The following is a 27,525-nucleotide window of genomic DNA, read 5'->3' as shown; positions in this document are numbered from 1 at the left end:
TGCCAGCAACATTCATCTTTTTTTTTTTTTTTTTTTTTTTTTGGAGAGGGGTGGCTTTGTTTGGTTCTATCAATGGTTGCTTCTTTGGAAATACTCAAAGGAAACTTTTATCTCACAGAAGACAAAGCCTCGCCAGTCCAATTTCCAAAACACAAGAGCTGAAAAGCTATCAGAAGTTCTGTTCCCACAGCTGTATTCTGTATAAAACCACCATGCATTTGCTCAAAGTCAACCCAAACTAAAGTCAGTGAGCACTTGTTTGCCTGCAGGAGAAAATAGTCAATACAATTTCAGAAGTACTGTTTTGAAAAACTGTACATTCTCGTTTTTCTTAGGAAGCTTTCTATTTCCGCAGCGCGCAGAGGAGAGCGGTTTAAAATCGACCAGCACCTGAGGCCTATGCTGTTACCACTGCCACTGGTTCTTTAGAACAGAGTTGCTCTGAAATTGCATTTTGAAAATCTCTTCCACTTAAATTGTTAAAAAGCAAATGACACTTAAGGAGAAGTCAATGTGACCTTCTAATCCTGGTTCCCCTCAAAAGAATGTTTTCAAATAAACAGTACGTCTACAACCTTGCAGTAGCTAATGGAAGCAGGTTTTCACTGTTAGGTTCGTTTAGTCCATTCATAGCGAGTTCCTGGATCCGTGTTACTATACACAGTGTTTAACTTTCAGAAGTCAGACTTTGGCAGCCTGGTGCAGATACAAGATTCAAATGCATAATATTTTTGATAAAACTTCATATGCATGCATTGAAAAACGTCTGGCAGAATGCCCGCCAGACCAGTAACAGGGGTTAGTTATCCTGTGGAGGAGGGTGCAGGGAGATGAGTTAGCAACGCAGGTTTCAGGGTGGACTCTGTGCTCCTCTGTTATCTGAATTGATCAACAAGCCTGCTCTCCTGTAACGTTTAATTGGTAAAATTAAAAACGTAACGCAGAGGTGCTCAGTCTCACGTTTTGCTGTGGACTGTTTGTGTGTAAACATACCTGAACGTAGAAGTTTAAGAAGAGGATGACCAGCGTCATCATGTAAGAAGACTGGAAGATGAGGCAGCCAAAGGGGAAGCCGCAGGGCCTGACCACGGCGCTCATGGTGTGGCTGATGGTGAGCAGGAACTGCACCTGTGGGCGGAAAGCGGGCCACTCTGCGCTCGGGCAGCTGGAAGCCTGCTCTCGGGACGAGACCGACGGGAAAGCACCCGAGGGGCCCACTCTCCTCTCCGGGAATTTGGCCGAAAGTTAGGAAGTGTGTAAAATTGGCCATCATTAATTTTCTCTGGGAAAAATCTCAGGTCAGGCCATTTAGCTAGAAACACTTCAGCAGACAGTAACTTCAAAAGTATCCGTCTACATTTCAGAGCAAGGAGTGGGCAAGCTGCGTATTCCATAAGCACAGGACGCACTCTGTACACGAAGGACGCTTTAACAAGGTTTCCCTCTTAAAAGCCCATTTTTAGAGCGAGACCGGCAGTCTCGTCCCCACAGGAAAGCCTCCGGCCTCCAGGGCTGGGACCGAGCACACGCAGCCGCGGCCCGCGGAGCGGCACCGGCGCGGGGCGGACGTACCAGCTGGGCCTGCGTCAGGTACTTCTTCCACCAGAGGTACTTGTGCATGGACGGGAACACAGACAGCCCGTAGTAGGAGTACATGAGGATGTGAATGAAGCTGTTCAGGGTGGGGCCAAAGAAACCTAGGAGAGAGCACAGGAGGCCTTATCGTCCTTCTGGGAGGAGGACTGTCCGTTCTCTGTCCGGTACTGTCCTCCTGTGCGTCATAACTGAGGACAACACGGCGCTGACCGAACTCACCCCGATTTCTGGGCCATTATCGCAGGGTTCAACCGGACACCTAGAGAAAGGGACTGGGACTGGTTGGGACTCTGAAAACCATACAGGTTACTCCCCATTTTGCCAGGGCTATGTTGCCTCTGTCATGACTACCTTCTAACCAGGAGGCAGAAGTTGAGAGAGAACATGTGTTTGCTCAGCCATTTGGATTGTAGACAGATCGTACGATTGTAGCCTTCGTACATGCTGAACAGGGCGCTCGAGAGTCAGGGAGAATGTACTGCCCTTCACAGTTAGGTGAATGGAGTCTCCCCAGAAGGGACCTAGAACCAGGAGATGCTGCTGAAGGTGAATCGGGGAAGGTCCCGCAGGATGAGAAGAGGCTGAGGCGGGCTGTGGACTTTCCCAGTGGCCGGGAAGCCTCCTGGACTTCTGGGACAAGGAGTGTCTAACACATTCGGGTATCTGCTGTGCTGAGCTGTGCTGGGACAACCCCCGTCCCCTGCCGTCCCCTTCAGGACAGGTGCTGTCATCCACATGGGTGCTGTCATCCATGGGAAACCAAGGAGCAAGGGCTAAGTTCTGTCTTGGGTCAATTTAGGGTCAAAAGGACTGAGCTGCAAGAGGTGAGGAACTGCACAAGCTGAGGAACTGGAAGCAGGGTGTGAGAACAACACCAGGGTACGTGAAGGGCTCTGGACGGGGCCCAGCACAAGGTGAGCGCTAGGCACGGGTCCGTCTGGGATCCAGGCGGCTGGTCTGTGAGCTGCCAACCCCGGGGAGAGGAGACAGGCTGTGCAGCAGGAGGACCACCTAAACAGCTCTGTCCCCTTGCATACATTACTTTGTAAATTTTGTTTCTCATCTGGAAAACTGATATAAGTAATTACCACTTAAGGTTGTGATGGGGTTAAATGTGATAATACTATATAAACTAAAAGGCACTGTGCATGTGTGGGTTAATTAATTTAAATTCTTCTGCCTGGTTTCCCAGTCCTGGATTAGCAATCTGGATAGATCAATGCAAATCAGTGAATATGACAAGAGGAACAGCACCAGGAATCTAGCAAGTCCTTCTACACTGGCTGGAATAACTTGTCAGGGCACTGGATTTATATGAAAGCACAAATGTAGTTTCAGAGTACCAGGCAGCACAATATTAGTGATTTTTTTTTTTTACCAACCTGAGTTTTCATTTCCATTAATTAATTTAAAAAAGTAGTTGCTGCTTATAATTTTTATAGTATTTAAGATTGAACAGAAACCATCACACACATAGAATTCCTGTGAATGAAATAGTGTCTTTACACAGTGGTTATTTAAGATCGACTTTTAGATGCTTTAGTGATTTATAAATGAAACTTGATAATCACAAAAAGTACTTAGCTTTGACAACTGTCCTTTGGTATTGATTTTAGTCTACATGTTGATTACACTATCGGTCTACTATAACCTAGATAACTAAGCTCCAACCAGAGTATGTCACTCTGCTGCTGCTGCTGCTAAGTCGCTTCAGTCGTGTCCGACCCTGTGCGACCCCATAGATGGCAGCCCTCCAGGCTTCCCTGTCCCTGGGATTCTCCAGGCAAGAGTACTGGAGTGGGTTGCCATTTCCTTCTCCAGTGCATGAAAGTGAAAAGTGAAAGTGAAGTCGCTCAGTCATGTCTGACTCTTCGCGATCCCATGGACTGCAGCCTACCAGGCTCCTCCGTCCATGGGATTTTCCAGGCAAGAGTACTGGAGTGGGGTGCCATTGCCTTCTCTGGTATGTCACTCTAGGAGAGGAGAGGTATAAAAGCATCTTTTTCTCTCTAATGCACCTCCAGCAAGTTTTCTTCACACTGGAGTTTAAATTTACATCTTCACAATCAATGTACTGCAGATACCCCTGCACTGTTTTTTTAACATCATCTCTACAAGTTCCTATATCCTAGGACAAAATCATTCTGACCTAAGTTTTACCTGATTTTTCATAGAATACTTTTGAATTCTTGGGTATAAAACAATAAATATCCAACAGAAAAGTACTGTTCTCTCTCAAGCACTGTGTTTCTCAAACTGCAGGTCAGAACTGACACATCAACTGTGAAAGTCAGTGCAGTGAGAGTTATTAGCTTTTTGAAAAAGTGAGGTCAATTAAAAAAAAAAAGTGAATCACACAGAGCTAGGCTAAATACTGTTTCATGAAATTTGTCTCATTCAGTATGAGTGCCCTGGGTTGTGATATAATGTAATACTTATTGATGTCTCAGTAAAAAAAAAAAACTGAAAGCCACTGCTCTGGTGGGTCAGAGGGACATGATTTTAATTTTTCAGAATGGATTAACAAGCCCCCGAAATTGAAATGACTCAATCTGTACCAAAGCCAAGTGGTCGTGACTGGAAGGCGCTGTGTTTCTACCGCCCCAGGGCATGGGGTAAACTACTCCAGCTGGGGCACGTGCTTCTGCCATCAGATGTATGGTGCATGGAAGAGAAAACACTTTTAAAATTTATCCTAATACTCAACGATTTTGCCAGGATCAAAGATGATAAATGAAACGGCCACCAGCAAACGAGTGCTTCCCTGTGTGACAAGCAGGAGACCCATTACACAGAACTGGCAAATGTATACTTACTTTGCCCACAAGGTATCCAGTTCAAGACACACCACCAGATGTTAAACATGGAGGCGTGATGGTAGACGTGAAGAAAGGTGATCTGGCTGGTTTTTTTCCGCAACACAAAGAAAATTGTGTCCAGGAACTCTATTAATTTGGAGAAGTAGTACCACCACAGCACCCTGGCTACCTGTACGAGAAGTCAAACGGGAGGAAGACAGGGTGAGCCGGGACGCCTCCCGGGGCCGTCTGCCCCTGCGGGGGCCTGTCCGTGCTTCACCGGCTCACCCGCCCAGCTGTCAGACCAGCGAGAACCATCTCACCCAGCCTCTCTGCTGCCAGCTTTTCCTTATTCCCAGCAATCCAGCCCCATCTAATGAAAGGAATTATTGTATCTTTCCAAAATATTGGGTGGACCAAAAAGTCTGTTCCCTTTCCGTGCTCCGCTGTTTTCTTTCCTATCTTTTATTTCATAAACTTGATCAGTTGTATAGAATTCCTAATAGTATGGATTTGGGTGACTTTTTTTCCCTTGTGTTGTTTAAACTTATTTCTCTATCCTCCACATTTTCTGTAAAGAGCAATGACAGAGGCTTAACTGGATTCAGGTTTAAGGTTTGGGGTAAGATTACAGTTGACCCTTGAACAACGAACGGGGCAGGGATGGTCGTGGCACTGACCCTCGGCACAGTCCACAGTCTGTGTATAACTTACAGCCAGCCCTCCATAGTGTGGTTCCTCCATGTCTGCAGGTTGTACAGCACTGCAGTATTTTGTACTGAAAGAAAGTCTGTGTATTAAGTGGACCAGTGCGATTCAAACCCACGTGGTTTAGCGGTCCAGTGTACTTCAGGCGTGGGTCTGTGTACTTCCTATGGAATCACGTCAAGAGGTACCCAAGTTCTGGTTGTCCCACTGACACTAAAATCAACGGAGTTCAGGTGTTAACAGCCTGACCTAATCATCGTGAGGCTTCCACTCAACTTTCACCCAGCAGTTTCATCATTTACAGATGACTGCTGTCTGGACCCATTACCCTTCACTAGAAGCTGCAAAATGGTGCTTTTCAAATTCTCTTTATACTTATGTGCACGTTATTCTCTTTATAGAAATAGCTCTTCCTCTTTAGCTATTTGGAAACTTACATAGCAGATGAGATGTTGTTAGTCACTCAGTCGTGTCCAACTCTGCGACCCCACAGACCATAGCCCACCAGGCTCCTCTGTCCATGGGATTCTCCAGGCAAGAATACTGGAGTGGGTTGCCATGCCCTTCTCCAGGGGATCTGCCTGACCCAGGGGATGGAACCTGGGTCTCCCGCTTTGCGCTTTGCGCATTGCGGGCAGTTTCTTGATTGTTTGAGCCACCAGGGAAGCTCTTCCTCTTTAGCTGTTTGGAAACTCACATATGAATGGCAGGATAGATGTTTGATTCTTTTCCATTTTTTTTTTTCTAAATTACTTGGTGTCCTAGTAACCTTCAAAAGGTAACAAAGAGGGTTTTTAGTGTCATTTTAAACTCGTTTAGTTTTTATAAATATGTCAGTATTCCTTTTGATACTCAAACTGCCCCACTTTAGCTGTGGGAGCTCCTTTAAGCTGGCCCTTACATCTTCTTGTCGTGACCCCAGCTTCCTGGTTCTGTCAGATGATGTCGGGGATTCTTTTCATATATGTACCCCCACCCCACCCCGACACCAAACAGGAATCGGCCAACTCTCTAAGAACATTAAACCCTCCTGGTGGATTATATTTAGAAAGCACGATCTGGGTATCACTGCTGGTTTCTCAGAGACTAACTAGACCTTTCCTGTGGACAGAGCTAAAAAGCACATTTTAGAAAGAATAATGTTAATTTTGATATTTCTGATTTGAATCTATGAGTCTTGGTTTCTCTTTTGTATGTTTCAAATATTAGTTGTAATGATGTTAACATTATTATGTACTTTATCTTAAGCATACCTGTAATAGTCCCACAAAAAGCAATACCAATATTTTTATTAATAAGAGCAGCCCCCCACCCCCCAAATTACTGAATGCCGTTGAGGTCATCTCACTCAGGGCGTGCAGTCAAAACACTGTTTAAAGGCACTTGAAAGAATTCCTTGGGTGGTTATGTCCGCAACCTAATATATGGGTAATTATTTTATTTCCAAGATGTGGAGGGAGAGGCTGCCTTGCATTCTTTTTAAATTTGCTTTATAATTATGTGAAAACACCTTCTGGTTCTGAAAATTAGACAAGGGACATTCAGAGAAGTCCAACTTCCACCTCTATCCACTCTGCCCCGATCCCTCCCCTGAAAGGAAACCACCATCGTGTTTGCTTATGGTTTTAAAAAGAAACAATGGCAGAATAAACGCTAAGACACGCATGTTCCTATCATTCCCTGCACGTGAGGCGCTGTACTATAAGCACGGTCTGTGGGTTGCTGCTTTCACTGAGCTCCATCCTGGAGATGATTCTGTATCGGGACAGAGGTCATCCTCATTCCACTTTGCAAAGGGATCTACTGCGTGGAATGTGCCACGGTTCATTCAGTCTGTCCCCCCAAGGGAGCATTTCTACTAGGACGGAGACCCCTCCTTATCTAAGCCGGGCCTCCATCCTCGTCTCTGGAAGGACAAAGCTTTCTCTCCTTTTCAGCAAGAAATGGTTACAAACGGCTGACTCACCCGGATGTCGGCCTCCCCTGCACTGGTCAGATCCTGACACTGTAAGTTGTAGCTTCCTTCCCAACTGGAGAGAATAAGCTGCCAAAGAAACAAAGGAGAGGAAAAAATCAGTGCAAGAATTTGGACCAAAACTGAACTTCCTATTCATGTTTCTGTTTGGCATCTATTCAAGGTTTGAGTTCTTCCCAGTATGAGCTTTACTCAATCCTGTTCCCAAACACACATTATCAAAGGACCTAATTCTTGCTGCTGAACTGGTATCAGTGGTTAAAATCCTTGGTTAATAAAGGATTTACCTCTAACCTTCACAGCCACCAAAAACAGAATTTAGCTATCATTTGAGTAACAAAATATTCCCTGTAAGCAATTATCTAATCATATGCTCTACAAATAAAATATAGAATTAAATGTAAACAAGTGTGAAAACTACACTAAAATTTTAGTACTTTATTGGCTTACATATAAATATTTGTTATTTGATCATCCCAGTGTTATGAATTGTGTATTTATTACCATTTTCCATGAGAAAACCGGGGCTCAGAGACATTCTTAAATCATTTTCTTCATTGTATTTATGCTATGTAGTAATAAGTCATTTGTATGATTATAACTGATATACATCTGTTTTCCCCATTATGCTCAAAAAAGAAAGCTCCATAAAGTCTGTGCCTCCTTCCTTGCTCACTTTTGCATCTACAATTCCTTGTCCAATGCCTGGCACAGAGATAGTCCTCAATGACTATTTGCTTGTGATCACACAACTATAAAGTAGTAAAACAATGACTGGATTCAGGCCTTCTAATTCCTTATCTAGTGTTCCTTCTACAACTTAAGAAAATGAACTTTCTTTGTGGGAAATTCTATAAAAGTTTTCTGCCTTCTTTCCCACTGTTACTAAGAAACTTAAAATTCAAGACTATAAGGTCTTTGGCTTTAATTAACATATGATATTATATGTGAAAGCCTGTAATTTTCTGTAGCTTATCAAAAATGTGTAAACGTACCGACTGTTAGGACAGACAGACAGAGCAGGGAGGGAGGGATGTTAATGAACTGAACACCAAGAAAAAGAGATAAACTTGAAAAACACAGAATGTTTCAGAACCTTCGTGAATCTTCCATATCCTCATCTGCTTCTCTAACAAAATCACCACAGTTAACATCGTGATAAGTATAGATTATCAGGATAAATGAATCCAGGGAAAGTAAGAGAGATTGAACCTTCCTGGTGGGTCTATTACAGATCAAGTCATCCCCAGGTCCCCAGAGCTGTCCATGCTGGTTCTCAAATGGGAACCGGTGAGCGGCTCCAGCGGATCCAGGAATATCTAGACGTGTATGTAAGTTTTTCTTCCTTTTTCAAAATAGAGTTACTTAAGTTTGTTCAGAAAGAAAGATTAATTAAAAACCTCTATGGTCAGACTGTAGTTCTGCAGTCCGGGGCTCCACCATCTACCGTGTTTAGGTAACAGCAGCGCCACAGCAGGAAGGAACAGGCCATGCTCTGCTTAGTCAGCCTTACCGGCTGTCCCCTCCCCAGCGTGCCTCTGCAGAACCAGCTGCCAGACTGAATGGCAGAGCAGGCAGCCAGGCTGCGGGAGGCTCAGAGCGCCTCAGCCCAGACCCTCCTCAGGCCCCGGGCGGGCTGGTTTGCAGGAACCACCCAACCTGCGTGTTGAAGAGGAGGAAACCAGGCTTTCAAACAGGGTTGTCAGCCTTAAGGAGGTGTGGCCAACTCGCTCCAGACTGCGACTAGAATCCACTCCCCGTCTCCACTGCCTGAGTCCACGCCACTGGGGTCTGTGACTGCAGCACCATCAAGTCTCCCAAGCAGACCTTCTGCTTCCGTGCTCGCCCCAACTCGCTGAGTCCATTTCCATGGAGAAGATCCCATCACTCCTCCATTGACATCCTCCGATGGCTCTTCCTAAGAACAGCCAAGTTCCTGGCGAGGCCCTAGGTAACCTGCCCCCTGCCCACCTCGTCTCACATCACCAGTCCTCCGTCCACGCTCCTTGGTACACTGCTGCTTCCCGTGGTCCTCGACCACCACCCTGAGCTCGCTGCGGCCTCAAGGCCTCCCCAGATCTTTACCCGCCTGGCCTGCTCTCATGACCGGGTGCAGCTCAACCACTGCCTCCTCAGAGAGGCCTCCCCAACCCCGCCTGGCCCAGTGCTCCCTCTCACACTCGGGCAAGGCTGTGCTCCAGAGCCTGACACGCGACCTGACACCGCGCAGGGCACGCAGGGTGTGTTTGCTGGAACAGTGTTAGTAGTTCCAGGGCAGCTTCCTGGCCGAAGCACACATCTGGCCTGGGTGTAACAGGTTAGCAAGGTTAAGGTCAGCTACCCCTCGAGCAGTCTACAAACACAGCCTGTAGTGTAAGGGAAAGACCGTAAGCCCCGAAAGAGGTTACGGTCAGGAGACTAGGAGGCACTCAACCACCAGCCGTGATTTTGAACTGAGACATGGAGAAGTCTGAGTAGAGAAACAGCGGAGGAGTGGGAGCTAAGGCTCACAGTGGAGAAAGCTCTGTGCCGGGGTTTCTCCCTACGAGAGTCAAACCCCGTATGTGGCGGTTCAACCACTGAACTGCGGACGGTGCCTGATGTGGACTTCGTCCTGACTCACAGGACTGACCGTCTCCTGCGCTTGCGCTAGTCTGTGAGCTCTTCGAGAACAGAAACCACCTCTGACCGTCGCTGTGGCCCCTGGGCCGCACCGAGCGGGGCGCGCTGAGTGCCGGCCGAACAGAACCGACGTCCTGCCGCTCCCGAGGGAGCGAGGCAGGCCGGGCGCCGCGTCTCCATCCCACAGCGAAGCCGCCTGAGGAAGTGCCCCAGGGCTGCGGAGGGCGTGGAAAGCCGGCCCTGCACTCGGGTCTCCCGCCTCCGCTGCGCCGCCGCCTCCAGCGGGGCTCGCACCTCCTACCGAGTGAGCCCTCCAGGCCGGCGCAGCGGCCGCCCCAGGAAGAGTGCCTCTCCCTGCCGCACCGGAGGAATAGGCCCGTAAATCCTCTCTGGCAAGCTCATCCAGAGAACTAAAATTTACCCAGGAGGGAAACTAAAAGTTCCCCTTTTACACTCAGGTGACGTGATTTTCGAGCTGTCAGGATGGCCTTCCTGACCCCAAATTCTGCCACCTGCATTCTGAGGCCTCCAAGCCCATAGTTAGAGTTTCAGAACAGTCATTTTAGATGACGGTTATGAACCATTATTAGGATGGTGCATATTAGACTAATTAAACACAGATTAAAAACTCTATGGGTGAGAGGGCCTATGTTTTAGATAAGAGTTTATTTTCATTCAGAATCCAAGGACCCCAGGAAGGCAGCTATATGTGTGCCACTATTAGCCATTTATAATATATTGAATGATTTTATCCTCACTTTTCTCCAAAAAGATTCTGTTATGCTGTATTTCTCTCTCTCGAGGTTTATTTAACACTTTAAGATTTTCTCTTGTATTACAGTAAATAACCTTTGGTTGTATAGGCAGGGCCATCATTACTTGTTCTTTTTCTTGTGAAATTACTGAGGTTTGGCAGATTATAACGGAATAGGGAAGACATGATGCAATGCGGGCAACTATAGCCAAGCTGAGATGTCACCCCAGGCCTCTGGGAGTCGGTCCTTAGGACACACAGTGGCCCAGAGATGCGAGGAGCATCCTTTAAGGAATGTTATATTTGCATTTCAGTCAAACTAACTGCATTTGATATTTAATTTATAAAAATACTGTTACTCAATAGCTGTCTATCCTCAGGCAAATCAGGTTAACTTTTCTAAGCCTCAGTATAATAATCTATATAAGGAGAAAACATTGATATATGATCTTTAAGCCTATTCAGATCTAAATTGTGACTTTAAATTACGATGAAAGACTAAAGGACTAAAGAAATAGGTCTAAATTACAATAAGAAAAATTCAAGTTAGAAACAAAGACTTCCACCCACTTGGAAGGAATAATATCAGGCGCTGGAACAGCTTCTTGAGATGTTACAGAACAGTACTGATAGAAACCATGGAAAGTTCTGGAATGCCAGACGTAACTGCTTTGCGGACACTTACCTCTGCCAGCATGTATGCGGAAAGAAGTGTGATTCCAAGATTGTACAAGGTGAGGATGCCCCTGAGGGAAAGAGCAGGTCTGTTCCTCATGCATTTGTTGCCCAGCCATATCAACAGCAGGTATAAGACAGTGAGAGAAAAGGTAGGGAGGTAGGAGTCCAGCATGAACCACCCTCTGACTCGAGAATCTGAAAAGAAACACACAGTGAGAATCCCACGGAGCTCCCTGCGTGCTTACTTACGAGACACCAGGTACAGCAGGGAACCGTGGGCCGCAGTGAGGGCAAGCTGCATTCGGATTCCATTCGGAAAAAGAAACCAGTGGGGCTGAAATGGTTAAGGAAAGTTCCATGGAGCGAACAGGGCCTAGGCTGAACGCTGAGTGACAGTGACAAGAGAGGTGGGAAGTAACAGTTCTTAGATGTCTAATAGGCAGAGCTCTGTATTTACTCTCAGTAAGTAGGAAGCACGTATATTATGCCATCCCATGGGTGTACAAACGGCTCAGAAAGCCCCAGCACCTGCAGGAGGCCATCGGGCAGTTAGGAGCTGAGTCAGGACATGAACTCACACCCAACTCCTGGGTCACTGCACCTTTCTGCTGCCTCCACGGAGCAGCTCCGGGAGGCAGGACAGAGCACACGTCCATCCTGTGCCCGAGCTCCCAACACCTGCACCCCCTGGAATCTGCTTAGGATCACTGTATAGAAACCAGGAGTGGTTAGAGTCCAGCTGGTCCAAACAGGGCAGCGGGAGGGCAAGGGCGAGAGGCTGGAACGAGCGTTGGAGCTGAGGGTTCGGAACGGAGAACAAGAAACAAACCAAGGACCCAAACCTGATGGTGGACCAAGAGTCCACGTAGCCAGGAGGCAAATGTCCCTTACTCTGGGGTGGTGGTGGTTTAGTCACTAAGTCGTGTCTGACTCTTGTGACGCCATGGACTGCAGCCTGCCAGGCTCCTTGGTCCATGGGATTCTCCAGAGTGGACGTGTAGAAACCTAAAGAAGCTTTTCATGAAGATGGCACCAAAGGAAGCCCCCGCCCCTCCTAAAGCTGAAGCCAAAGCAAAGGCTTTGAGGCCAAGAAAGCTGTGCTGAAAGGGGTCCACAGCCACAAACAAAGACCTGGACGTCAACCACCTTCCGGCAGCCCAGAACACTGTGCCTCAGGAGGCAGCTCAAACATCCTCGAAGAGCGCGCCCAGGAGAAACAAACTGGACCATTGTGCCATCGTCAAGTTCCCCCTCACCACCGAGTCAGCCATGAAGAAGATAGAAGACCACACCACACTTGTGTTCACTGTGGATGTCAAGGCCAACAAGCACCCAATTCAACAGACTGTGAAGATGTTCCATAACACTGACGTGGCTAAGGTCAACACCCTGATCAGGCCTGACGGAGAGAAGAAGGCATATGTTGACGGGCTCCTGACTATGATGCTTGGATGTTACCAACAAATTGGGATCATCTAAACTGAGAGTTGGACTATAAAGAAAGCTGAGCACCAAAGAATTGATGCTTTTGAACTGTGGTGTTGCAGAAGACTCTTGAGAGTCCCTTGGACTGCAAGGAGATCTAACCAGTCCATCCTAAAGGAAATCAGTCCTGAATATTCAGTGGAAGGACTGATGCTGAAGCTGAAACTCCAGTACTCTGGCCACCTGATGCAAAGAACTGACTCATTGGAAAAGACCTTGATGCTGGGAAAGATTGAGGGTGGGAGGAGAAGGGGACGACAGAGGATGAGATGGCTGGATGGCATCACTGACTGGATGGAGATGAATTTGAGCAAGCTCTGGGAGTTGGTGAAGGACAGGGAGGCCTGGCATGCTGCAGTCCGTGGGGTCGTAAAGAGTAAGACACGGTTGAGCGACTGAGCTGAACTGAAACTGAGTCCAGCTGGCTAATTCCAAATATAAAAGTTTTCACTATAAAAAAAAAAAACTAAAGAAAACACACACAATAGAACTATAATACAGTCAGTAATTAGAAAATAACTGTAGGCACAAAGTGATTTTTGTTCTCTGTTCTGCTCCTTTTTGTTGTCTAGAGAGAAAATGGTTTGGCCCAGAATTATGAGAACTGCACGCTGACTCTGATCTCTGTAAACAGAGCTGTCGGAACTGGATTCTCCCCTTCCGGGATCCCTCCGGTCTACATAGCCCCAGTTCCCCTTCTGCTCCCCGCCACCCTACCCACCCCCGGGCTCTCGACACCCCGTCCTGCAGAGCACGGTTTCTATGAGCCAAGTGCCTTCTCAAGCTTTGTTTCATCACTGATGCTGTAAACTTCTCCCATTTGTGACAGAGCTAAAAGGTAAGGGGAGTGTTCTTGCAACAAGTTGCCTTTCACACAAGGGGCTCATAACCATCTGTCCTAAGGTCTGAGCACCATGCCACTTCCTAATGTCCACCTCCACATCTAAAGCCTGCATGTCCTTCAACACCCACATCAAGGGCCTGGCCTCTGAAGGAAGCCACTTCCCACTGCTCTTCCAAAACTACAGCTCCTCATCTGAGTAACAAAACAGTTATCCTTTTACAATTTGCATATTATCATGGCGATAGTGTGTGTGCTAGTCACTCAGTCATGTCCAACTCTTCGTGACCCCCATGGGCTGTAGCTTGCCAGGATCCTCTGTTCATGGGATTTCCCAGGCAAGAATACTGGAGTGGGTTGCCATTCCTTTCTCCAGGGGATCTTCTTGACCCAGGGATGGAACCTGTGTCTCCTACATTGCAGGCAGATTCTTAACCATCTGAGCCACCAAGGAAGCCCATATGACTATAGTACTGTTTTTATAATGAACATTTGCTGAGCACTGGTTCTGTGCCACACACAGTCCTAAAGCCTTTTGTGTGTATTAACTTAAAATTCTCAAAACAATCTAATTATATAGGTGATCTTATTTTGAACAGCTGTATAGAGGTGTCATTGACATACACAGAAAACCCTGCACACTTTTCCTGTGTACAATCTGATGAGTTTGGACATATGCAAACCTCTGTGCTGCCAATGCCACAGTCAAGGTGATGGATAAATCCATCCTATAGGTGGAATTATCTCTGGTTTACAATAGAGAAAAACTGAGTAAAAACAGTTAAATAACTTGCACTAAACTCTACCTGCCTCTGCTTATGGTATTATGGGTTAAACAGTGTCCCCCAGAAAGGTGTGTTCAGGTCCCAACTCCTGGTCTCTGTAGATGTGGTCTTACTGAGAAACAGGGTCTTTGCAGAGAAAAACCAGCTAACATGAGGCTGTACCGGATGAGGTGGGCCCTGCTCAGGGACCTGTGTCCTGATAAGAAAGGGGGGCGCAGGAGGAGAAGGCCACGTGGAGACAGAGGCAGAGACGGGCGATGGAGCGATGGAGCTACCGGGCAGTGGCCAGAAAGCCCTGAAGGGGAGGTGTGGACAGAGCGCTCCCGGAAGTGCAGGGCGGGCAAGGCTCTGCTGACACCTGTTTCCAGAGCAGGGAGAGAATAAACTGCTCTTGTCTTAAGCCGCACAGTCTGTGGGATTTTTGCTACCACAGCCCCAGAAACTAACACACGTGGTTTTACTTCCGTGCTTTCTGTCTCAGAGGTTCTGGTTTCACGTTCCAGCCACATGTGTACTCCGAGAGGTGAGACCACTTTGTGTTTCTACTCAGTCTCACTCATAACCGCTTGGTGTGGCGGTGAAAGAGACAGTCATTAAATGCACGCCAATCGACAGGTCAAGCAGAGATGCAGTGCTCGAGGCCGTCACTATCTTGTGTCACAGTCCTGTCAACACTGGCCGTGGTTGTGAGGGAGGGTCACAACTGCTCTAAGCAGAAGATGGGAGTGAGCACTTGTAATTCCATCGTCTCTGGGGCCTGACTCTGCAGGTATCTGCCCAGAACAATCTCTCTGGATGGTACCAACAGAAGGCTTGGGGACACCTGTTGGTTCCCCAGGGGACCTGCCACACGACTTCAGCCCGGCCACCTCTCGAGGGACAGGGAGGCTCAGCCTCCTGCCGCCGTGGACGTCACCTGATCGGCGGTCAACTGTCAACCTCACAGTCTCCTCGCAGCAAAGGAAATTTCCATAAAAATGACCAAAACTGAGCAAACAACTGCAGTCCTATCCTTAACTGCTCCCCGTCCACGTAATTCCAGGTGACAGTGACCTTACGGATGCCAAAGCTCAGTGTGAGCTTGGCTCAGATACTGCCTGCTAACTCTCTGGTGGAGACATCACGTGCTGGCTGGCCACCCAGAAGCCCCGCGTGCCCGCTGGAGTGTCACGCCCTCGACACTGCCTGATACAGTGGTGCCACAGAGGGCAAGTCACACAAAGCAGGCTACGAGCGACCGGTATCCCGGGACCCTACCCGCCCCACGGCGTCATCACAAGAGAAAATGGAAAATAGAGCGAAGACCAAAGAGAATGTGAATACACAGATGTATATATTTTAAAGTTCTCTACAATCAGAGTATCATCTCACCAACACTATATAACCAGTCACTCGCTCAGGATAGTTTACGCAGCCTATGTCTCTGCATGATTCTATTTAAAGATTCTGAGAAACTAGAAAACCTCCTCATTTCCCTCTTCTCCCACCCCCAGTGCTGAGGAGACAACTTGTAGATTCTCCAGCTTTGTGAACCAGCAAGGCTCAAGGGAAACAAAAGCATGCTCTTGAGACTTTTCTCATTTATTTGCAAAATACATAGTGTCTAATAGCTTCCTAGGATCTAAGACACCCTGGAGATACCAGCCATGGGTGCTGTCCTCATGGAAGAAAGAGCTATTAATCAAGTGCTTGAAGGAAATAAACAGAAGCTGAAACAGAGCGTAAAGAGAGGTTTAAGAGTCGCTGCTTTTGAAGGCAGGTCTCCACTGTCCTGGTGAGGGAGAGGCTGTCTGGGGAGGGGACGGTTAAGCTGACACCCGATGGTGTAAGGAGCTGAGCGTGCTGGGGAGCAGCAGCCTAGGAATGAATTTTACGCTCAGAGGAATGAAGAGATGTCTAGAGCGTGGGGAGAGTGGACAGCTGGGGCCAGATGGTACAGGGCTACATGGCCCACGAGGAGCTGGGTTTTATCCTGAGGACGCAGGGAAGACCTGATGAGTTTTAGGCTAGAGTGCTGCACAATATGACTTAGGCTTTTGAAGTCTTATCGCAGCTGCCACTGAGCAGATGATGAGGAAGGGCAGCCGCATCAGGAGGCCCCGCGTGGTCTGAGTGGGCGGTGATGGAGGAACCACCGGGACCCTCAGGACGGCTGGGAGCTGAGGAGCCCGAACCGTGGCTCCAGGCAGGGAAAGCCCAGCCTGTCTAGAGGGAGTTTATCGGACAGGGAGGGGCAGAGAGACCATGTGTGAGGAGGTGGGAGGCGGCGGGTGGAGGAAGGGAGGGGAGGAAGAAGCAGGCTCGGAAGGAAAGGACCGTCACCATGGCAGCCGCGGAGGGACCAGAGGCACGGATGGCAGTGCGCTGTGTTCCCGCCCCAGGAGAGGCTGGAGGGCAGGAGGCAGGGGCCCTGCAGGGGCCGGGAGGTGGGGGCCCCAGTGGGTGGGGGGGGGCAGGTCTCTCGGTTGGGAGGCGCCTGACTGTTCACAAGACACCAGCAAGGGCGCCACCTTCTTCTCTAACTAGACGGTGTTCCTTCCACATTGAGTTCTCAAGTTCTCACTCACCCCGAGGTCCAAACATATTGTCCAAAAAAGCATTGACTTCATCATCCAAGGCCTTTAGATGCTCCTGAAAAGACAAAGGAAAAATGATTTAAGCAGATGCTTCTGGAATCTCTCAAAATGAACCACTGCCAACAATACACGGTTGACAGAATCTCCAAGAGTCCTGGCCTCGGGGACTTTTGACTTCGGAGATTTACAGGAGGTGGACTAGGGATGCGGCCTCACCGTCAGCAGCCTGTAAGGACTGGGAAGGAAACAGTTTCTCTTTCCATTTCTTAGGTAAGAGGAGTCCTGGAGGACAGTTTGGAACCTTCCAACATTGAAGGGTGACTGACTGTCCCATCTCCCTTGAAGATGCTTAGAGAGGTAGAAGCTTCACCACAAACAACTCCTACCGTTGCAGTTCCTGGGCTGTGTGCAAACCACATGGAAGTCTACACCCGCAGGACACACAGTATCTGTGTGCAAGCCACAGGGAGAGTCTACACCCACAGGACGCATGTAATGTCTGTGCACAAGTCACAGGGAGAGTCTACACCTGCAGGATGCACATAATGTCTGTGTGCAAGTCACAGAGTCTACACCCGCAGGATGCACATAACGTCTGTGCACAAGCCACAGGGAGAGTCCACACCAGCAGGACGCACGTAACGTCTTTGTGCAAGCCACAGGGAAGTCTACACCTGCAAGACGCATATAACGTCTGTGTGCAAGCCACAGGGAGAGTCTACACCCACAAGACGCACATAATGTCTGTGTGCAAGCCACAGAATCTACATCTGCAGGACGCATGTAATGTCTGTGTGCAAGTCACACACAGGAAGAGTCTACACTTGCAGGATGCACGTAATGTCTGTGTGCAAGCCACAGAGAGAGTCTACACCTGCAGGACGCATGTAATGTCTGTGCAGAAGCCACAGGGAGAGTCTACACCCCCAGGACACACATAATGTCTGTGTGCAAGCCACAGGGAGTCTACACCCGCAGGATGCATGTAATGTCTATGCAAGCCACAGAGAGAGTCTACACCTGCAGGATGCACGTAATGTCTGTGGGCAAGCCACAGGGAGAGTCTACACCCACAGGATGCATGTAATGTCTGTGTGCAAGCCACACACAGGGAAAGTCTACACCTGCAGGATGCACATAATGTCTGTGTGCAAGCCATAGAGAGAGTCTACATCTGCAGGATGTGTGAAATGTCTGTGGGCAAGCCACAGGAGAGTCTACACCCGCAGGACACACGTAATGTCTGTGGGCAAGCCACAGGGAAAGTCTACACCCACAGGATACAACGTAATATTAAAGAAGACTTCAGCTGAACTGTATTTCACAAAGCTAAACGTAAAACCACAAAGACAACTCGTTTTTCAAGGAAGGAAATTAGGTACTATGGCTATTTTTCCCATTGTGTTTATGTTTTCAGTACATTAGCATCCATTTACTATTACAGTCAGAGAAGGCAATGGCACCTCATTCCAGTACTCTTGCCTGGAAAATCCCATGGACGGAGGAGCCTGGTAGGCTGTAGTCCATGGGGTCACGCAGAGTCAGACACGACTGAGTGACTTCACTTTCACTCTTCGCTTTCACGCATTGGAGAAGAAAATGGCAACCCACTCCAGTGTTCTTCCCTGGAGAATCCCAGGGATGGTGGAGCCTGGTGGGCTGCCGTCTACGGGGTCGCACAGAGTCGGACACTACGGAAGCTACTTAGCTGCAGCACTATTACAGTAGATAGTGTCACTAGGGTACCCCAAATTAACTGCCCCCACTTTAGTGGGTTCAGGGTGGGACTGGAGAGTTTCTGCTAAGCATCTGATGGCTGATAAACTGGCTGCTGGCTCCTCTTCATGCTGGAGTGCCATCATACAGCTCAGAATACCTGCTCAGGTGTTCCCTTCCCCTGCTACTAAGGTCTGGAGCACCTCCTCTAGGAAAGGTAGGAAGAGATGAACACTGCACAGTGTTCCTAGGAAAGGGAACTCTGACGAGGATTTCAGGTGAGTGGACTGGTCTCTGACAGCAAGTGAGTTTCCTGGATGGTTGTCAGGAAGTTCACACAGAACATTCTCCATAATCAACAGCTGGCGTGCAGTCAAACGCATTTTATTCTCAAAGAAAATGTAAGTGCCAAAGAGGAGAATGGAGTTACTGGCTGGCATCTGAAAAGAAGATGTGCGTGTTGGTGATCAGCACTTACTGTCTGCATCTGTCCCTCATTCATGACATTGATTCAGAGGGAATTTCAAGGAAACGTAGGTCTCTGGGAACCTCAGGCAGCTTGGGGAGGAGGATGATGATGAAAGATGAGCATTTATTAGCACGTACGACTTGCTGACCGGTGGTGAATTAGGACCATGATTATTTCACCAAATCTCTATGGAAAGTATATAGACTAAAATGGGGTTCCCTGGTGGCTCAGTGGTAAAGAGTCCACCTGCCAATGCAGGAGACATGGGTTTGATCCCTGGTCTGGGAAGATCCCACATGCTGCAGAGCACGTAAGCCCGTGAGCCACAGCTACTGAGCCCGTGCTCCACAGCGAGAAGACGCCTCGACGGGGAGCCCGAGCACCACAAGCACAGGGCAGCCCCCTCTTGCCCCAACTAGAGACAAGCCCAGGCAGCAGTGAAGACCCAGCGCAGCCAAAAGACATCAACAGATAAAGTAGAAAAAAAAAAGCCATCTGAACTAAACCAACTCTGGAAGATTTTAAAAAGTGTTTTTATCTTTGGTTTCCCTGAGGGACATCCTGGGAGACCGCCCGATTGGAGAAAGGTCGGTTACCTAACATCTCACGGTGAAACGCTTTGATTTGTGCTGCTGTACAAATAGGGCAGACCTGCCTAGAGGCCTCTCATTCCCAAGCAAAGAAGGTTAACCTCGCTGATGTACCCACCCTCATGACAAACACCAATGAAATCTTCTCCATTGCCACATCTACCCGCAATGTTTAAACTTTCCCAGTTTGTTTGCTAGCATTCAAAATCCATCTTCCAACGTCAGCAGATCTAATACAATGCTAAAAGTCACAAGGCTTGTATTACTTCTATTATCTTTCAGAAATTCAGTCACAGTGGAGGAAAACAGAAACAAAAGAAAAGTTAAGAGGGAGAAGATAGGAAGAGAAAACAGAATGAAGGATAAATATGAATGAATTCTTTCAGTCATTAACTTCCTGATTTATTAACCAATTTTCTGGACATTACCATGTATCAGCACCATGTTAGATGCTGACATATGAAGTCAAATGAGGCATGGCCCTTATCGTCACATAGGACAATAACCAGTCCTATGTGACAGACAAGTAATCAGTAATTAGGGGTCAGTATGATAGGAAGGCGTAACAGCGATGTGCTGTTAAGAACCATGAGAAAGGAAATACTATTCAGCCATAAAAAAAAGTCCTTGAGTATGTCATAATTAGATGAATAAAAAAGGCAAGAAGGTTGTTCCCAAGGTGGGGGAAAAAAAAGTCCTGGGTTTTCCTGGTGGCAAGGAAGGTGGTAAAGAATTCACCTGTCAAAACAGGAGACATGGGTTTGATCTCTGGTCCAGGAAGATCTCACATGCTGCGAAGCAACTAGTAAACCCATGGGCCACAGCTACTGAAGCCCACGTGCCCTAGAGCCCACGCTCTGCAACGAGAGAAGCCACCGCAGTGAGAAGCCCACACACGGCAACTAGAGAGTCGCCCCCGCTCGCCACGACCAGAGAAAAGCCTGTGCACAGCAACGAAAACCCAGCACAGCCAAATAAACAGTTTTAAAAAAATAAACATACTTTAAAAAAAAAAAAAGAAAAATCCTGCCCTTTGTGACAACATGGGTGGACCTTGAGGGCATGACGCTGGGTGAACAAATAAATCAGATGGAGAAAAAAACAAATACCATATGATCTCACTTTATGTACAGAATCTGAAGGAAACAAAACCCGAAAACCAATCTGAGATACAGAGAACAGATCGGTGGTGGCCAGAGGTGGGGGCTGGGAGGTGGGAGAAACGGTGAAGGGGGTCAAAGGGTACAAACTTGCAGTTATTAAAAAAAAAATTAAGTCCCAGCGATGCAATGTACAGCATGGTGACTACAGTTAACACTACTGTATTGACACCACAGTGTGTAAAATAGATAGCTTGTGGGAAGCCACTATACAGCACAGGATGCTCAGCTCAGGGCTCTGTGACGACCTAGATGAATGAGCGGGAGGAAGGGGAGATGTATATACTTATGGCTGGTGGTTGGGCTTCCATGGTGGCTCAGACGGTAAAGAATCCCCCTGCAATGCAGGAGACACGGGTTCAAGCCCTGGGTTGGGAAGATCCCTGGAGAAGGAAATGGCAAAACCCACTCCAGTATTCTTGCTGGAGAATCCCGTGGACAGAGGAGCCTGAGAGGCTACAGTCCATCGGGTCACAGAGAGTCAGACATGACTGAGCCAACTAACAGCAGGCCACTATGGCTGAGTCACACTGTTGTAAAACACAAACTAATGCAACACTGTTAAGCAATTATACTCCGATTTAAAAAATAATAGCAATACTATATTGAATATTTGAAAGTTGCTAAGAGAGTTGATCTTAAAAATTATCATCACAAGAAAAAAATGGCAACTGTTCATGTTAACTAGACCTACTGTGGTGTTCATTTTGCAATATATACAAATACCAAATCCTTATACTGTACACCTGAAACAAAAGGAAAAACACTAGATTTCATTTAAATCTCTTATAAAGACATCCTTCCAGGAAGAGCTGCCGCTTTGCTGAGTTTTGAAGGATTCCAGGACATCGTCTAGACGAAGAGGAAGGACCAGCTCACTGGGAGGTGCTCGTGGCCTCTGGTGACCCTTCTGACAGACAGAAGTGAAACCAACCCAGGAAGGTCAGAAACCTGGGAACAATTACCTCTTCGCTTCTGGGTTCTTTACGACAGTTACTGAGGATGCAGTCTAAAAAGACAAGGATGAGATGGCATCAGAAGAACAAATCCAAGTTCCCACCGGGTCAGGAAAAGGTAAGTGGAAGTACAGAGTTGGGGCAGCGTTAGTCAACCAGGACGAACTCTGAGCACAGGATGAGAGTGGAGCCTGCGTACTGAGCTCGCAGCTGCACTCTGGGTCCTGCGTGTGGAAACGCAGGGCCTGCTGGACACGCTCAGGTGACACCCAGGAGCTGAGCAAAACCAACTTCATGCAGCACTTCTTTCCACCCACCTTTCTGAACAGCTGGTATATACATAAGACTCTGTCAGATGTGAAGGGTAAAGGGGTGGAGTGCTTGTTTCAGGAGCTTACAGACAAGAGGGGGAAGTGAGGCACATGGGGAAGGGCAGAGAAGGGCAGACAGCCGAGGAGGAGACACACAGCCGCCCAGGGACGGAAGGTGTGGTGCGAGGGAGGACTTGATGGCTGGAGTCTGGATCAGAAGAGATGGGGATCGCTCTGCCCTCAGACACCCCTCCAGACTGTGTCCCAAGTTTAATCAGAATTCTCTGCCCAACAATTCTCTGAGCTCAATCCAGAACAACTTTCCATGATTCTTCCTCGTCTACATAGTTAACATCCACGTTCTGTGACTTTGCATTCAATGCGGGCCCAGGTTCAGCAATAGCTGAAGCATGGGAAGACTGAGAGCAAACAGAGTTATTTAAATGTGTGTCCCTGACTGTCGACCACAGATGGTGAGAGTGCAAAACGGTACAACCGTACTGAAAATAATTCAGCAGTTTGGTAAACAACATATGACCCAACATGCCACTTCTAGGCCACTCAAAACAAAATGAAGCAAACACGTATCCATGCAAAGACTCGTACACAAATACTCATGGCAGATGAATGTATACACACACTGTGATATAGCCTATAATGAAATACTACTCTGCAACATAAAGGAATGAACTATTGATGCAAACACACGTGGATGAATCTCAAAATTATGATGTTGCATTAAAGAAGCTGGACCAAAAAAAATAAAAGGATACACAGCTTCCATTTACATGAAATCCCAGAAAATAAAAAATTATCGGTGTGACACAAAATCAGTGGTTGCCCAGGGTGGCAGGAGAGAGGAGCAGAATATCCTTCAAAAATGAGAGGGAAACAGGAACATTTTCATATACACGTGTGAGAGAATTTGTAGCAGCAGAACTACACCCCCAAGGTGTGCGAAGGGTGTTATTCTTTAGGAAAAAAAATCTAGTGGGAAATGATTCCATATGGAAAGTAGCATTTACAGAAAAGAATAAAGAGCATCCGAAATGTCTCTACCTGATCACAGAGCCTCAACCCAGAGCCAGCTAACCTCCGCCCATCTCAGCACGTCCACTGCCACGCCAGCATTCCCTCCCATACCCCCAGCATCCCGCCCCCAGGGCAGCGCTGGGGTCACCCAGGTGACGTCCTGTGCCCACCCCTTGTCCTACTGCCAGAAGGGACACCACCTGGAGGTGGGGACCCTTCAGAGACGAACCATCGATATTATATCATCCTTCATTTTCACTCCACCTGAAGTACTGTGTCACTCCTTGCTGCTGCTGCTGCTAAGTCGCTTCAGTTGTGTCTGACTCTGTGCGACTCCATAGACCGCAGCCCGCCAGGCTCTGCAGTCCCTGGGATTCTCCAGGCAAGACTACTGGAGTGGGTTGCCATTTCCTTCTCCAGTGTATGAAAGGGAAAAGTGAAAGTGAAGTCGCTCAGTCGTGTCCGACTCTTAGCGACCCCATGGACTGTAGCCTACCAGCTCCTCCGTCCATGGGATTTTCCAGGCAAGAGTACTGGAGTGGGGTGCCATTGCCTTCTCCTGTGTCACTCCTTAAGACGGTATAAAAGGAAGTTTGGGGACATCATCATAGATTTTTTTTAAACCTTTCACTGAACACAACTAAAAATTTTTCATGCTCTAATGATCATACTCTTGAAATGTGCTTTGATTATAATCAAGGCTTCCCAGATGGCGCCAGTGGTCAAGGACCTGCCTGTCAATGCAGGAGATGTAAGAGACGCATGTTCAGTCCCTGGGTTGGGAAGATCCCCTGCAGGAGGGCATGGCAAGCCACTCCAGTATTCTTGCCTGGAGAATCTCCATGGACAGGGGAGCTGGGCAGGCAGAGGGTCGCAGAGAGTCAGACAGGACTGAAGCGACTGAGCACAGCACCAAGTATTTCACTGCATGTTCCACTCTGTGAAACTCAAACTCGCTGTATACTGTGAGTTTGTAACTGTATACTGGTTATGTGACCATACATGTCACAGGCAGTTTAGTAATTACCTGTCTCCACAAACCCATTAGACAGCATCTGCACTGTGGAGACAGAAACAAAATCACTTTTCCTTGTATTTGTTGTATCTGAATACAATATCCTGCAAGCGGCCTGCTGAGGGAAGGACACAGAGGAACTGGTGGCTCCTTTTGATCAGGATACTGTATTTCTGTTAAGGATCAGAAGATACTTTTGATCAGGATACTGTACTTCTATTAAGGATCAGAAGATACTTTTGATCAGGATACTGTATTTCTATTAAGGATCAGAAGACCGCATTCACACTCACACCAGTCAGTCACTGTCAACGAACATTTCCAGGTACGGCCCATGTTGTGTGTGCGCACGCTCAGTCGTGTCCGACTCTTTGCGACCCCAGGGACTGCAGCCCGCCATGCTCCTCTGTCCGTGGGATTTTAAAGGCAAGAGTCCTAGAGCAGGTTGCCATTATGTTTCATGTTAATTGCTATCAAATTTGAGCTTTACCCATTCTATACTTACGCAACTGATTTTTTTTTTTTACTTGAATGGAATTTAGACCTTTACTCCTTTTGAATTTATCTTCATTTTCAGCCCCACCTTGTACTTTGAAGATTATCCAAACTCCAAATATTTATTTTCCCTTTGGGCTTAGTCACTTTTAAAATGCTGGCACCTTTATTCAAGTTACTAATTAAAACAAGTGGCATAGTCTGCATGTTAAGGATTGAATGTTTGTTTCTCTTATATTTGTATGTTGAAGCCTCTCCCCCAGTGACAGGGCCTTTGGGAGATAATCAGACTTTGATGACCTGATAAGGGTGGGTCTTCATGATCGGATTAGTGCCCTAATTATATTAGGTTCCCCTGCCAGTCATTTTGCAAGTTATGGCCTTCTCTCCAAGAATAAGGAAAGAAAACTGAACCAACATTATTTCTTTTATAATATTCTGGTCTCATTAAAAGATATTATTAAATAACTTGCCTTAATTTCAAGTGTATAAAATGAAATCTGCTATACAGAAAAAGAGTCGGTTTCACAGTTACAAAATACAGCCATTCAGGGACTAAATACTGGGTATGTGACGAGCCAGGAAAGCTGCTAAGGCTGTGATGCAAGATATTTGCAATGATTACTACAACTTCTACTTCCCCAGGAAGTTGTGAGTGAATACCAAACTCCTTGGAGATTTAACCCAAGGCCAGATAGCTGTATTCAGGACACCTTGGAACGGTACCAGCTTCTGTGTTTGGGGACATGGGGAAGAATGAAGCTCTTTCACAATTAACAGCAGTGGTGAAAGGAGATTCTGTTTGTATGTGCTCTGGTTATCAAGTGCTGACCAGAGGGGAGGCAGGTTGGCTGTTCTGCCTGTACAAGTGCTATCCTTCCGAAAGTGAAAACAAAGCAAAGCTTTTAATGGTTTCTTGTAAAAGATACGGGCCAGACTTTATTTCTAATTTTTAAGTGATAATCATACCTTTGTCTTCTACCTATTTATACATCTATATTCTATTTCTGTATGGTCTAAAACTATCTACAGGGACTTCCCTGGCAGTCCGGTGGTTAGGACTTTGCCTTCCAATGCAGGGGGTGTGGGTTCGATCCCTGGCTGGGGGGCTAAGATCCCACATGCCTCAGGGCCAAAAAACAAAGCTTAAAACAGATACAATACTGTAGCAAATTTAATAAAGACTTTAAAAATGGTCCACATCAAAAAAAAAAAAAGCTTAAAAACAATACCTACAGCATTTCAGTAAATTCATGGTAACATCATAAGATGTGTACTGCTAATCCTAAGAGACAATCTATGAGTCACATTGGTAGACTATATTATATTCTCCTCCTTTCAAGCTATAAAAACCAACCAATAGTGGGAGTTACTGAGCAATCCAGAATCTCTCTCTGCTGAATGAAATGCTTATCACATCCTCTTTGTTTCAAGTATTAGTGGTAGTGACAGTTGCTTCATACTTCACTGCGTAAAGCCTTTTCTAAAAGCTAAAGGAAAATCATACCTTTTCCTTAACATTTTAATCCAGATGTCAAATCAAACTGAGCACCATTAGAGGAAAAGAAGTCACAGAAAGACAAAATGCAGTCTGAGCTGTATGTGAAGAAGAAAAAAAAAAAAGGCTTTTTTTGATGGTCACCTGACATTTATGATGGCGTCAGAATTTTACACACAGATTTTAGGTACCTCGTGTTATTCTGAGCACCTTCTGGGATGTCACCTTAATGAATCAATCAACATTTAATCATCAGCCCAACACTTGTCTCCCAAAACACTGGGCTAAGGATAAAAACAGACAACTCCATGGGGGATGTGGAGAGAAGAGAACAGTGAGAAGTATTATCTATTTGACAGATGAGATAAGGCAGAAGATAAAATGATTACAACTATACATCATGCATGGCTAAGCTGATTGTCTCTGCCAAGATACTATGTCAAAATAAAGAAAATTACATAAATATAAGTCTCTGACCCCCATATTTTTTAAAACAGCATTGCATCACAAATCTCTCCTAGTTCTTGCCAAGCTATTGTTTTGAATCCTGTTAGCTGAGCACTTTTATGAAATATTACCATCCTTAATCTTTTATTTTTTTTTTAGCCTCACGGAATGTGGTATCTTAGTTCCCAGACCACCTCAGTCCCCTGCAGTGGAAACCTCTTAACCACTGGACCACCAGAGAAGGCTCACTATCCTTAATCTTATTGACAAGTCATTTCTATTCAGTGGAGAATAGAAAGCATTTTGCAGTGTGTTTTCTCAATTTTCTTTAAAGTGCTAAACCGCAGATGCTTCAAGCCCTCCTCTGTGGTCCCATCCTCTGTCTCTGCTTCCAATTAAGACAGCCGTCCCCTTCTTTGCTCATATAAGAATTTTGAAGCTACTACTGCAGATCAACATAAAACATAGTGATTTACTTTATTAGATAACTAAATAAAAATATTTTTAGCTTCATATATGGTGCCAGTGTCTGAAGTATGTTGGCCCAACGGGTAATTTGGAAATGAACTGGGCAGACAGGACTGAAGTCAGTGAAACTGAAGCTACAGCCTTTCAGATGAACACTGAGTAGTTTCTTTGGCAAGCTGAGTTATTTCACTGACTTTCATTCAATAATTTTTTAGTTTAACTTCATGCAAGCAAGGTTTTTTGAATGCTTATCTGCCATGTAACTTTTAATAGAGTAGAAGAAATATTTTAAAGTGAATACATGCCTGAAGAAGTGAAAGTCGCTTAGTCATGTCTGACTCTTTGTGACCCCATGGATTGTACAGTCCATGGAATTCTCCAGGCCAGAATACTGGAGTGGGTCTGTTCCCTTCTCCAGGGGATCTTCCCAACCCAGCTAAAGCAGCTATAAAAGGCTCACAGTGTTTTCCCTCCCAGTCTTTAAAAGAGAAAAGATAAGATCAGTAATGCTAACGGGTACCACCTCTGGGCAGTAGAAGTGGGGGTGAGC

General features: G+C 46.7%; 1 protein-coding gene across 4 annotated transcripts in view; it reads right to left on the bottom strand.

Moving 5' to 3' along the window:
- ELOVL2 (ELOVL fatty acid elongase 2) overlaps positions 1-27,525 on the bottom strand; it is a 43,335-nt gene that overhangs the window by 3,869 nt on the left and 11,941 nt on the right. Inside the window, exons 1-8 of one of the 4 annotated variants that reach the window (XM_081523830.1) lie at positions 27,281-27,321; positions 24,080-24,240; positions 16,810-16,873; positions 11,139-11,326; positions 7,069-7,146; positions 4,413-4,584; positions 1,573-1,697; positions 994-1,128 (exon numbers count right to left, since the gene is read on the bottom strand). In XM_081523830.1, coding sequence (XP_081379956.1) covers positions 994-1,128; positions 1,573-1,697; positions 4,413-4,584; positions 7,069-7,146; positions 11,139-11,326; positions 16,810-16,873; positions 24,080-24,097 — 780 coding nt within the window. In that variant the 5' untranslated portion in view covers positions 24,098-24,240; positions 27,281-27,321. Of the gene's footprint in view, positions 1-993; positions 1,129-1,572; positions 1,698-4,412; positions 4,585-7,068; positions 7,147-11,138; positions 11,327-16,809; positions 16,874-24,079; positions 24,241-24,319; positions 24,413-27,280; positions 27,322-27,525 lie in introns of those variants that run through there. The other 3 variants (XM_081523828.1, XM_081523829.1, XM_081523831.1) reach the window with 3 other exon arrangements.

This window comes from Giraffa tippelskirchi, chromosome 8 (genome assembly GCF_054371585.1).
Source record: "Giraffa tippelskirchi isolate mGirTip1 chromosome 8, T2T-mGirTip1v1.2.pri, whole genome shotgun sequence".
NCBI lineage: Eukaryota > Metazoa > Chordata > Mammalia > Artiodactyla > Giraffidae > Giraffa > Giraffa tippelskirchi.
The sequence above is the reverse complement of the archived record's forward strand: the minus strand, read 5'-3'. Positions and strand labels throughout refer to the sequence as shown.